Source organism: Malaclemys terrapin, chromosome 4 (genome assembly GCF_027887155.1).
Source record: "Malaclemys terrapin pileata isolate rMalTer1 chromosome 4, rMalTer1.hap1, whole genome shotgun sequence".
Lineage (NCBI taxonomy): Eukaryota > Metazoa > Chordata > Testudines > Emydidae > Malaclemys > Malaclemys terrapin.
The window spans coordinates 104,459,105-104,472,548 of NC_071508.1; the positions used below are offsets into that span (position 1 = coordinate 104,459,105).

The window sequence follows — 13,444 nt, forward strand, 5'->3', positions numbered from 1 at the left end:
GTTATCGGCTGTTAGGTTGTCCAATTGCCTAGCTTCGTTTGTTACCTCTGAGGTTCCTAACAATGCTCTCTCTATTTGCCTAACCTAAATATTCTGAAATCATGTTTATGAGAACAGCAAGAAGCTTCTTCTGAAAAAAGGAAAAAAAAGGGAGATATTTCAAGTTGACTGTGCCTTCATGGTCTATTTCTATGGTGAAATATTCATCTGCTGTATGTAGAAGGTAGAGCTGAGATTTTTATCCAAAAATTGCAAAAGATAGAAATCACACTGAAGTGGCACATCAAAAGTTATAAAATAACGAAGTCATTCACCATTCCATACTAAAGGCAGCATATGAAACATCAAAAATAAAATTGCTATGCTTCTGATATGCAGGAGTGTAATTTGAATTAGCTTTCAATGTTCATGTTAGTTTAGTCTTTATTTTTAATGCTCAGAAGTCTTTGAAGGTTAGCAAGATGTGATATAAAAAGACAGTTATTCTTATTACTAGTTTTGGAGGGGTTTTTTACTTACAGTTTTGTGGGTAGATAACTTGGTGAATCATCTTTGCTCCGAATTAGTTCATTGCATTTGTCAACTGTCTGGTAAACAGAGAAAGTGTCTCCAATACTATAAAGTATAGCTAGGTTCTTGGCTATGAGCCTTCGGGTAGGAGGGCCTGGTGAACTATTTAACAAAGATATTAGTTGTTCAGCCAGTTTCTTCTGCTTTTCCCTTACGTCAGCCTGGAAATAAAGTTAGTAACCAATTAAATTAAACCATGATTATCTTTACCTTCTCCCCAGATTGCTTTGTTTCAGCTAGTTTGACATTCTCAATGTATAAAGTCAATTTTTTTCCTGGGCTTTTCCACTGAATGGAAGACAGTCTGAAATATGTGAGCCAGTTATAGATTCTTACATCTACACTCTTCTCTAGTATTATTCACAGGAATATTTTCAACAGCATCAGAGCAGCTGTATTCTTCTGACACAAAACTGTAATTTCTTCTTATTGGTTGTGTCTCATTCAATTTCTCTTTAAAAAGATAAGCTAATTCATAAGAGAACACACAAACAGTGCACCTTTGCAGAAAAACAACTATTGAAAATGTACACTGGGAAAAAAACATTAGAAGAGTAATTAAAAATATCAGAATTTAATGAAAATATTCTCTTCTGTTAGACTACCGTGTTGAGGTTAAAGGAAATCTCAGTTTGTATATTTTCTCTTTAAAAAAGAGTGAGAATTTGTAATTGGCAACTGTCAAAACACTTTACAATTTTCCAGCATAGTTACCCCAGTTCCTAAGTGACTACTAATTAGATCAATTTATTAGTAAGCTAGATCAGCGATGTATATACCCTTTGGCTTTGGAGCTACATGCCGCATTTGGGACCCAGCACGAAGTTCTCAGGTATCCTATGTTTCTGTCAGAGATCTTTGTGCTTAGCCTAATCTTAGACAGAGCAAACAAAGTATATATCATATGGGCATTCCCATCTCAGCTAAAACACACAAGACAATACTGAGCCAAGTAGCCAGAGTTGACAGGATCCCTCCCCAACTCTTCTATCATTCAATAAGAAAAGGGGAACCACAGAGGAAATGTGTTAGATGGAGCTACAGAGAGCCACAAAATAATTATGCTATGATGTGCTGACATTCTGATGCAAGGACATGAAGCAACAATCATATCACCACATTGTGGTTATTTCTTCAACTACTTTTATTGATGAAGAGGCTCTCTAGCTCAAGGATTACCACCATTGATCTATTGCCTAAACAGTAGCAATAGTAGTGTTTATTCTATCACATGGCCACTAAACAGACTTTTAACTCGACTTTTTTTCTGTGTATGTACAGGAGATAAAACAGAAAAGCAGCAGCTCTCACACTGTTTTGATTTAAAAAAACCACTACAGATATACAGAAATACAAAGAATACAAAAAGGCTGTTCATTTAAACCTATAAGGCTGTTTAAAAAATTATTCAGCAAACCTGTAAAATATGAAATCTTGTGAAATATTTTTTTCACCAGAATCAAAGAGTTGTTTTACTAGAAGAGGACATAAATTCTCAGCAATTTTTTAAAAAATTGTGTTTGCTTGAAATTCAGTAAGAACATTATGTAGAAGATCTAAAATATTATCATCATCCAAGTATATCTTTAAAATTAACCCTAGCTATAAAACACCTAGTATAAGGAGTAAGGAATATGGAGAAAAATAGTTCTTTCTAAGGAATGTTATTTCTTTCCAATTATATTATACTTACCCTGCTAGTCACTGGTAAAAGTTTTTCCAAAAATCTCAACCATTCAAAAATGAACTCTGCCTTCTGAAATTCACCAAGATGGTTATATGCCTCTTCATTAAGCAGTAAACTGTGAGCCAACTCCATTCCTTGAAATCTCTCTCCTCAACGACTACAGATTAAGACACGCAGAGCTGTAGCTAATCAGGGTTCTCCTCATCAATCTCGAGTGACTGAATCAGAAGACTGAACTCCTAAAAAAGAGAAATCATACCACATTTCAATCTTAGCTTACTGATATCAACACTAATTTTCAGAGTAAAAGACTAACCAATGCACATGGATACACACATTATTAAATATTTTATTTGGCTGCACTTGGTGATATTTATGCTCATGGAAATGAGAGACTGATAGTACTAATATAACATGATGATTAAAGCTAGATATAGTACAAAATATGCCAGGTAAGCTTGCTCACAAAGCTATCAGTTCACCTACAACTATATTTTGAAATTCCGGTACCTTGTTGAGCATCTACTGAAAAAATGATGGTCATTCATGCCCAATGGTGACAAATTTTGTAATCTATAGTAAAGTTCACTGATCAGGCACTAAAAATCATGGGATAAAAACAGAGATTAAAAGTCATGTTAATTTATGCCCTGTATGGATATAAACCCCATTTCACATACAGGCCTAGTGCATTACTCTGTTAATATATCTATCCACAATATATAGGGACTTAATTTTATTCTTAAAGAAACGTCTGAGATGTGTTTTTTTTAATTCCTGTTAATTAATATGACAATTTATTTTTACAAGTTAATTAATAAGAAATAAATTCAATACAAATTGCATCCAGATTCTTTGCTGCACCAGTCCTTCAAGACTATATTTTGGCTCTAACACCCCCTACGCAAACATAATTAAAACCAATTCTTAATATATACTTGTTATCCTACAGGAATGTCACATAGGTTTTATAAGCAAAAATATATGATTTAGTAAGGAATTTTGTATCTATCACAAACAAAAATATTCTTTGAGCCAGTGTCATATCTTAAACTCCAAAACAAATTATCCTTTCCAGAGGTCATTAAGACTGCTGAACATGTATTTTTTTTCTATCCAGCAGCAATATTGTATTGTAAAATGATATATCAAGTAGCAAATCGGTAGCACAAAGCAGTGCTAAATAATTTAGTGCTCAGCTTGTCATATGCACAGTGGCAGGTTATGTTTATTACCCTCAACACATTCTGCACACCTCTTACTCCCGAAGGAAATTAGTCATATATCATTTATTATAATGAACTATCATTTGAAATATACCTGAAATACCGGGCACATTGACAATGCACTATACTAGAAATTGAGAGCCAAAAGAAATATTTAAGTGGCTAATTATATATATAAATTGCTTATTTACATGCACTTTCACAGCTTGCTAGCATTCTTACTCTGTAAGTAGAGTATTCATACTAGTTAATTTTATCCACTTTACATTTTTCTCTAACCTACATGAGCTAGAGGATTAAACTTTTCATTCCATATTTGGGCAAAGTTTCTTCTTTGTTACAGTGTGGAAATACTACACACAGTCTTTGCACAATCTCCTTAATGCTCATCCAATGCATGTTTCCAGCTAAGCTTTTCTAAATCATCTACCACTGTCAATTCCAAGTCATCTTAAAAGATGATTACAAGCTGCAGTTTTTTGCTAACCAAAAGGATCTCAAATTCAAATTTCTAGCATCCTTTGCTTTGCAAAATCTGGCATCCCAAAATGGTCAAAGAAGAACCCCACGTATAAAAAAGTTGTAAAAATAAAAAAATAAAAAATTAAGCTAAAGGGTAGCTTATTTTCATATATTAAACAATATATTAATAAAATCTATTTTGAAAAAAAATCTCTTCAAAGGAATAAAAAAGGAGATTCTTCTATTTGGGACTTCTTATCAAATGCAGCATTACTCTGCAATGGAAATCCAGTCTCTCTCCCCCTTCGAGTCAGCTTGGATGAAGGATATCAAGAACCCTACTACTCAGCAATAAAATATGAAACCCAGTGCACATGAAGATCAAGAAATACTGCCCTACCTATGGAACACAAAGACAAAAACCTAACTTCAGAAGTTCTGACTATTACTTCTGGTTTCCATCTCAGGGCACCTACCAAAAATCACAATACTGAACAGCTCCTGCACAAAACATTCAAATCGTCTATGTACTATTTCTTTGTATTCCACCTAAAATTTAATAAATTTCACTACAGTAGTTTATGACAATCTTTTTTCTCTGTTTATGTTATATTCAACTTTTAAATTGTTTTTAAACAATAAATAAATAAATAAATAAAAAGGTGTTGGGGGGGAAGAGGAGGAGAACCACAGCTAAAGTAATATCCTGGCTATGATTCTAGAAAGATACACTCTTTGATTTCTTCATGAGACTTTCAAAAATAAACCTATAAATAAGAAATATTCATCTACATATAAAAACTATTACAAATTCATGATTGTTTCAAAATCTTCAAACTGGTTTAATGTGCTAATGATAAATGGAAAGAGGAACTGAAGTATGAATCAACAAAGAGGGTAACTAACAAAGATGACTCAGGGATTTCTGAAGCATCTGTGAACAATATCGTGGACTCTGACACAAAAGATCAGGATGAGTGGATCTTTCCAGACTCCTGCTCTCCCAAGGATAATTCTAATACTGGAATGAATGAATGAATGCTGTTTTAAAGCCAATAGGGTGGGAGACTTTTCACATTTTTCAGTCACCAATGTGTTCCTTTCGTAATCAAAACTTCCGACACAATACATCCTGCAAGCCTTACAAGACTTTTTTTTTGGCTGAATGTAGCAGGTTCCCATCACCTTAGTGTATCTACGACACCCTTCCTACAGACACCTCTAGTGTGCCCGCTACAGTCCACCCACTTATTCTGAACCTTTACAGCCTCTGGCAACTCCACTAACATGAAAAAGAAATCAGAAGAGGGTACCGATCTACAGCTTTCCAATCAAGGAGAATAGTGAGGAAATGTAATGTCTACTGCAACATGCTGGTGCTAGAGTCAGAAAGGAGCACGGATACAAAAATCATGGATGGAGCAATGACAGTCCACTGTCGGATGTCAACATATGGTGTAAGGAAGAGGTGGATCCTAATATTATTAATTATTTTTAGTGTAGTCATGCTCAAAAGTGCTAGCCACTTTCCAAATGTAGGAAGAAACACCTCAACCCCATAGAGTGTACAATATAAGGATACAAGTGTGTTTCCATATATGACACAGGTATAATTTTATGGCATTTCCTTAAGGTTGGGGGAATATCAAGGTTGTGATTTTTCTCAACCTGTAATTTAAAAATTCTGGAAAAGCCCACTGAGAAAAGAAAAATAAAATCTTCATTAAATGAAACAAGCTGCATATTACGCAATTCACTTTGAAAGCATATTTATTCTTCCAACAAAAAAGGCACATGCAGGCCAAAGGAAAAAAGCTGGTTATTCTGTAAATAAAGACACAATAACTGAGTCCCCAAAACTAGTTAGGTCTACTGTCCTCTTGTATTTGCTCCTAAATAACCATCTACATTTACCAACTTAGGGCCTGGGCTTGCAACTGGATCCATGCAGACAGCCCTTCAACTCCTCAAGTCAATGGGTTCCTTAAGTTATTTTAAAGACCATTTTTAAAAACATCACTTTTCAGGATATTTATTTCAGGATATGCTATTTGAAAGTTGTGGTATCCTAAACAAGAATTTTTAGTAGTTAGTTAAAAAATAAATAAATAATAACTCAAGTCAGCAGGAGATCCAATCAGAAAATGTTGCTGGAAAAAAACAAAACAAAAACTCACAAAATATATCTTCCAAACAGCTTTAGATCACAGTGTCATTCTAAATACGCTCTTTCTACCACGAGTTGTCAAGTTCATTTTATAGTTGTAATATCCTTGCAGAATCATGAAGATTTACTAATCAAGGCAGAAAATATACCCACCCACCATTCATTACCATAGCAAAGATATTAATGGAAAGATATTTTTCTTGTCAACATGGCAAGTAGAATTTTGCAAGGCTGAGTCAGAATATATTCCCAGAAGAAAAGTTCCTAGTGAATGGGCACCAGATTTATAAATTCCACAATAATTTCAATGTGCAGAGTTTACAGCATCAAAACACACACACACACAAAATCAACAATAATTCAGTTTCCAAAACCTCACATCAGTAAAGTGAAATACATAACTTGTTATATAAAAAGAAAAAAGAACTGGTAAACTGGGGTCAGAGACATTTGGAGAAGTTACCTTTAGCAACTGACTCCTAAACAAGAACATCAGAATATTATTCATTCCAGGGTTTGACTAAGCCACACATAAAGTAAAATTCAAGACAGGACAGATAATGAGTCTCAGCTTTGGACTTCCATCTGTGGTGGCAAACCCACTTGTGCTTTAAAAACACACCCATGCTGAAAAAAAACACTCCAGATCTACCACTGATTACTGTCTTCCTCCAGATGTGACTGTGTAACAAGGATAGCTGACATTAATGAACTGCAATTTTCATTCCAAGCAACAATGGAAATTTTATGATTTTTTTCACAGATGTGTTTAATTTGTTTTGAGCAGAAAAAATAAAAACTATCCCTACCAATCTCCCATACTCAAATATTGAGATTTTAATCATGGCCCACTATTCCAAGAATGATCACTGATTAATAATGGGAACTAGTAGACAGTGATTATTTTACAGTATTTACAAATTTCCTTTCAGACCTGCAGGTTTCTATTTATGAATAAAAAAAACATTTTATATCACTCATTGCTGCCTTTCTCTGCGATGCTGACAGTAATGACTCTTCCTATTCAAGTAAGATTTGGATGCCTAGACACTAGATTCAAATAAAGATCTAGTAAATCATTATCAACTACCTCGCCTTAGTAGTGAAAATTCAAAGCAAAGTGTAAGAGCTGCAGTTACTTACTCATAATAAATATTACGCTACACATTATTTTCAGACAAATAATATTGAACATTAAGTTCTGAAACATTTATGCAATACATTTGGTATAAAAATAAATATTCAATCAATAAACTGATGGAATCTCCCCCACATACCTACCCTACATTCCAGCCCTAACGAAAAATGGATGCTAACCTGAAACTAATCATATACTCTGTAAGCTAGACAATCAAAATCAACCTAGCCAGGCTACCAAAACACAACCAACCTTCAACAACCCTCCAAAATCAAAACGCCACTCAAATTATCTAATAGCAAGTATCTGTTCATCAGTGCAAGTAGCAATATTTTAACTAGTTTGCAGTAACATTTTTCTTCTTAAAGCTTTAGGTTCTCTAACATTAATCTAAGAAATGTAACCAATATATTGGGTCTTCCGACCTCAGGTGTTTAGTCTGTGGTCATTAACAATTCTCATCAATTTTATTCCTGCAGGGTTGTTGTAAAAGTTTAATAGGATGATCGTTACTTCTTAGCCAACTGAATGACAAGACAATCAATGTTCAAACCTAATTTAAGCACTTAAACATACCTATCTATAAAGTCTCCAAAACAGAAACACGGTTTCTATGTCCTCAAAACAGAAACATGGCTTATATGTGACTTCTCGAGCTTTTTCATTAAAATAAAAATTGGATGGAGTGTGTTTATACTCATCTTATGGGTCAAAATATGTGCTAACAAACTGGACAATTTCACTGAGGTTGCATGACTGTTAACTGACAGCAGATGCTGTCCCAAAATTTTTAACTAAATGCACTAAAGCATCTATCCTAATTTTAGTCTCAAACATTATCTTCCAGACCAAAACAGATTCAGAGTCCAATCATGCCCTCTCTGCACATACCGAACTCCTGCAGACTTCAAAGGGGGATTAGATTGCACAAGGAATGCAGGACTGCATCCTTGGGTAACCAAGATTGTGATATAATATAATATAAATAGGATTCAACCAGTTTAAATATTTAACAAAGGATAGAATTCTAACACATCAATAAGTAGTAGTAAGAAGTAGATATTGCCGATTTAAATGACAAATACAACATCCTAGCTGCTAAAACAATTTGAAATTTAAACATGGACAACACTGCATTTAAGCAGACATATCCCCATGCTATACAAATTTTTGATGAGTCTAAACAAAGTCAAAACATTGCTAAGATTGCTCAAAATGGTATGACAACAATTACCCACCTATGTACACAAAAAGCATTCCAAAAAAAAAAAAAAGGTTTGATTAAACACCAGCAATAAAGTAAAGCAAAACTAACTAAAGAATGACTGCCAGGAAAACTCTAAATATTTAGTTTTTATCCCAATGACTTCTCTATCCTTAATATCATGTGTGAGGAGTCAATGTCATCAGCATTTCTAACCAGTAATACTGTGCCTTTTCTCTGTAGACAAAACCTTAAAATTCTCACTGCACAGAACCACAAAACGTAATTACAGACTGCTGCTGCTATAGCTAGATATGCATTGGCCTGTCCAAATATGGTCCGTTTTCAGAGCTTTGTGATTCATTATTGCTCTCTCATTCTATGGCTAAATGGGTGAATTTCCAGGCAAACAAACAAATATAAGAAACTAGATTAAATGTTTATTAAATGTTAATATTTGGAATATTTCAGCATCAGGAGAAAAATCAAAACAACAGTATAAAATTAATTTTAAAGAAAAAGTCACCTATATGGATTCTGAACATTTTTAAACATATCAGAGGCATCATATACTGAAAAAATTATTTTTTTTATGCTTTGTGTTGCTGAGTAGATACCGCATAAGTAGATACCGCATAAGTCTTCAAAAAGGCTCTGCTTTTGCAAATACTTACACACATACTTGATTTCATGCATGAGTAGTACTATGGTCACATGCATGAAGTTAAACACACATGGAACTGTTTGCAGGATCAGGACCTAAGATTCTCAAATACTATATTTACTTCTACCAAAATCATTCAGGACATCACACCTCTAAGTTAAAGGTGCAATATTCTAGGCTCCAACTGTATTGGGATATGATTGTTTCTCAACAACTGGTCTGTGGACCAGCCACGGTCCCAGAGATTTCCCTTACACAGTTTAGGAAGGCAGCAAGCTGGTCTCTGGTATCAAAAAGGTTGAGAAACATGATATACTGTCCAGCAATGGGACTCCTCACAGATGCGGTCAATGGGACTCTGCAGGGGCCTGTTCTATCACATCACAATGCAAAATCAGGACCCTAGTCAGTACTACGTCTCACTTGATTCTCTAGAAACTGAAAATAACTGCTTCATAAAGAAGATTCTAAAACAGCTCAAAGCAGATGTAGCTGAACACAGATTTCAAATGTTGGCACAATGGCCACATAAACTAGCCAATTATCCAAATATTTTATTGGCCCTAAAGCAAATATTTAATTTAGGATTGAAACCCAAGTATTCAAAATATCTCTAGACTTAACACTGTAGAAATGAATTAACACAGTTCTCTTTCTTTTCTTTGAGATTTAACTATCAATTAATAAATTAAAAACTGGAACAATCTGGCTTCAGCATTTCTACACAACTTATTTCTGAAGTAATTAAATACAACTCATTATAAAATACTTAAACATGACATATAACAAACGAAAGATAAATATCTCCTGATTGTTTATATCTATCTTTACGAAAACGGCAAGGCAATTTTGGCCACAGGTTCAGCATTTACAACTTAAAAGATCTAAATAACCAAAAGCATTTTAACCCTCATTAAAAATAAAATCCAACCAAATTTAAAGAAACATTTAAAAACAAAACAGCTTTATATTATAGAAACATCAAAAAGAAAGCAAGTACCCTTAAATCTACAATTTGACACTTTCTAACCCCTTCCTGCACATCACAACTCTATTACCTGTCCCCGCACCACCCAAACCAATCTCATCACTGTAGCCTTGACTACACTAGGGTTTTAGGATTTTCCCCTCTTCTCCAAAATTCATACTATCACCACACAGGTGGAGCTCCACAAACTGAAGAAATATTAGGAGCCCTTGTACAGACAAAACTCTGGCATCACTTAGATCTGCCCTGGGCAAGACTGGACGAGGTTTTCAAAATGCCAACAGCTGCAGGAGCCTTGTCTATACTAAGCAACAGAGGGTCCTGTGGCACCTTTAAGACTAACAGAAGTATTGAGAGCATAAGCTTTCGTGGGTAAGACCCCTATTTCTGTTAGTCTTAAAGGTGCCACAGGACCCTCTGTTGCTTTTTACAGATTCAGACTTAACACGGCTACCCCTCTGAGACTTATCTATACTAGCATTTCCAATGCTGCTACCCCCAGTGGCATATTTTTCACAAGACAAAATAAACAGTCCCAAACCCTAGCATACTCACAGCATGGGGTTGTTTGTCTTCTGCAGCGTCTGTTATCTTTAACAGCCTACCTATAACAAAACAGGGCATCAACCTCATCTACTCTACATTCCATTTCAATTTCAGTTAAAGACCTATTCTTTTTTGCCAATACCTCTTTCTTTCTCTAGCCCTCTGTATTACTTACCCGCACAAAGCATTTTGGGATTCAGTACACGTGAAAGTAAGAATAGAAAATAAAGTGGCAAGGTCTCTCTCGTGAAATGACATTTCTATTTTCCTCCCTTTAGTGAAACTAATCCAGAAAAAGCTCGGAAACCCTAGGAAACTATCCAGTGAAGAATGAGCTTTATTTCATTTTCTTTCTGCTCTGTGGTTAGAATTACACACATACAGAGATGACCCTGTCAAGTCAGTCTAAGCAGTCTTATCAGCAGCAACTACAAGGGGAAGAGGAGTTAGGTTTATTTCTCTCTGCTTTTTGCTGTTGATCAATAAATATGGTTATTGACGTGACAAACCATCAGACTGCCTAGGTTCTTCTGTGTGGAGCAGCAAGGCTCTGGGCACATAAGTTCCCAATCCCAGCAAGACAGACACTTTCCCCAAAGAAATACATAAGCCAGTTCTGCCATTCTTGTCCCTTTCTCTGACATGGGTGTGGAGGTCGAGCATGACCTCACCTCCTCCATTTATCTCCCCCTGAGCTTGGAAAGAAAGAGTAGGTAAAAAGTCTAGAAAAAGCTCCTGGACCCTCTTCATTGCCCTCACCTTTATAGAAGTTCCTGACAGGATCTGATCACTCTTTGAAGTCCAGACATCCTTCTACCTTTCTGGGCCAAGGAAACCTGGCAGGAGTTCAACACACTTTTTTAGCATTACCACATCCCTCCTGACCAAGAGCCACCAGCTGCATCTCACAACAGGTCCTGCCCTCTTCAACTCCATCCCCACATGGGGGGGGGGGGAGGGAGTTCCTGCCCCCTTCAGCCACCCATACCAAATGGGCAGGGGCAAGCACAACTCCTGCCCCCTTCAATCCCCCCCATACCTCAGCCTGGGTGGGAAGGGCTGACAATGCTCCTGCTCCCTTCCGCCCCCCCCCCCATACCCCAGGCTGTGGGGATGGGGGTTGGCAGAGCTCCTGCCCCCTTCAGCCCCCCCATACCCCAGCCTGTGGGGCGTGGGGGCTGGCAGAGCTCCTGCCCCCTTCAGCCCCCCATGCCCCAGCCTGGGGGGGAGGGGCTGGCAGAGCTCCCCCGGCTCGGGTTACCTGGCCCGCACGGAGCTAGCCAGCGAGTCTCCCGTTCCGGATCCGCAGGGCGAGGTGCCGCCGTGCTGCCGGGAAAAGCCGCTGCTCCGGCCGGCTTCCTCCAGCACCGGAGGCGACGCTAACCCACGGGCCGAGCTGCCGCAGCCGCCCCGGGCTGCAGGGAGGCGGGAGGGAGGCGCGGCTCAGGGCCGTGCAATCGGGTCTGGAGCCATCGAGCGCCCGCTATGGCAGGCGCGGCCTCGCTGCTCCGCGGCAGAGCCTGGCGGGGGGGGAGCTGCCGGGGCTCCGCCTCCTCCCCGCCAGAGTGCTCAGCACCGCGCCAGGCTGCAGCCACCGCCGGCCCGGGGCCGCGCCCTTGGCATCATCCCCACCTGGACCCCTGCAGCGTAGCACCCCGGCTACTAGCCTCCGCACGGCCCCAGCCCGGCCGCATAAAAACAGGGGCGGCCCGGGGTGGAAGTGTGCGAGTCCTGCAGCCGAACCGAGGGAGACAGCGACGTCCTAGTGAGGCGTGGCCCGATCCCCAGGGCTAAGGGTCTGGTACCATGAGGATGCCATAGTTAGAAGTCAGTAGCTGCTTTAAAAATACGTCACTTTAATTTTACTTACTCTGGTGAGTTTTAACCCTTCCAATTCTTCTTTTATGGGGCGGAGACAATCCTACAGTCTAATAACATGTCTAATGCACCCAGTGTACAACAACGGATTGTTTAAAAGAGGAGGTTTTGTAGTAGAAGTGGTGGCATTGGGACAGAGTTGTATTTAGTATGGCTGCTGGGAACACGTTGAGGCAGAGACACACAGCAGTTTGCTTAAGGGAGTGACAGGAGGTGTCTCCTGTACAGGTTCCGTTTTACATGCACCTCTGAGATGCAACTACTTTTGGGATGGAGAGTGTCCTACAGCTGGCACATAGCAGACTGCAAATAGTGTAGGGAAAGGAACAGACAGGGCCTTGTTGTCAGAGTCTTTTTCAAAACTTCATCATATATTAACTACTTAATACTCAATTTAGGTACCTCAAAATGATGAAGACCTCATGGGGCCCTGTTGGAATATAAACCTATGATTCCAGGCAGTACTACAGCCTTTTCAGACCTGAAACTTAAGACATCCTTTATTGTTGTGTTTTCTAACAGTGCCTAGCACAAGGACCTTTAAAAACTTAAGTATAAAGAGGTAAATAACAAGGTCCCCCTGAGGAGCTGTACTGGGCCCTGTGCTGTTCAACATATTCATAAATGATCTGGAAAAGGGGACAAACAGTGAGGTGGCAAAGTTTGCAGATAACACTAAACTTCTCATTATTGCAAAAAGCTACAAAGGGAGCTCACAAAACTGGGTGATGAGGCAATAAAATGGCAGATGAAATTCAATGCTGATAAAAATTATCCCATTTATACATACAACATGGTGGGTTCTAAATTAGCTGTTACCACTCTAGAAAGTCAAACTGTGGAATTTGTTGCCTGGGAATGTTGTGAAGTCCAAAAGTATAACTTGATTCCAAAAAGAAATAAGGAGGATAGTG

The 13,444-nt window shown here is 38.0% G+C and overlaps 1 protein-coding gene across 5 annotated transcripts in view; it reads right to left on the reverse strand.

The window, feature by feature from the left end:
* HEATR5A (HEAT repeat containing 5A) overlaps positions 1 to 12,522 on the reverse strand; it is a 127,623-nt gene extending 115,101 nt beyond the window's left edge. For 4 of the 5 annotated variants that reach the window (XM_054025152.1, XM_054025151.1, XM_054025150.1 and 1 more), the window contains exons 1-5: positions 11,914 to 12,522; positions 11,412 to 11,488; positions 10,662 to 10,711; positions 2,264 to 2,496; positions 520 to 731 (exon numbers count right to left, since the gene is read on the reverse strand). In XM_054025152.1, coding sequence (XP_053881127.1) covers positions 520 to 731; positions 2,264 to 2,389 — 338 coding nt within the window. In that variant the 5' untranslated portion in view covers positions 2,390 to 2,496; positions 10,662 to 10,711; positions 11,412 to 11,488; positions 11,914 to 12,522. The remainder of the gene's footprint in view (positions 1 to 519; positions 732 to 2,263; positions 2,497 to 10,661; positions 10,712 to 11,411; positions 11,489 to 11,913) is intronic. The other variant, XM_054025149.1, reaches the window with a different exon arrangement.
* Between the last annotated feature and the right edge of the window lie 922 nt (positions 12,523 to 13,444).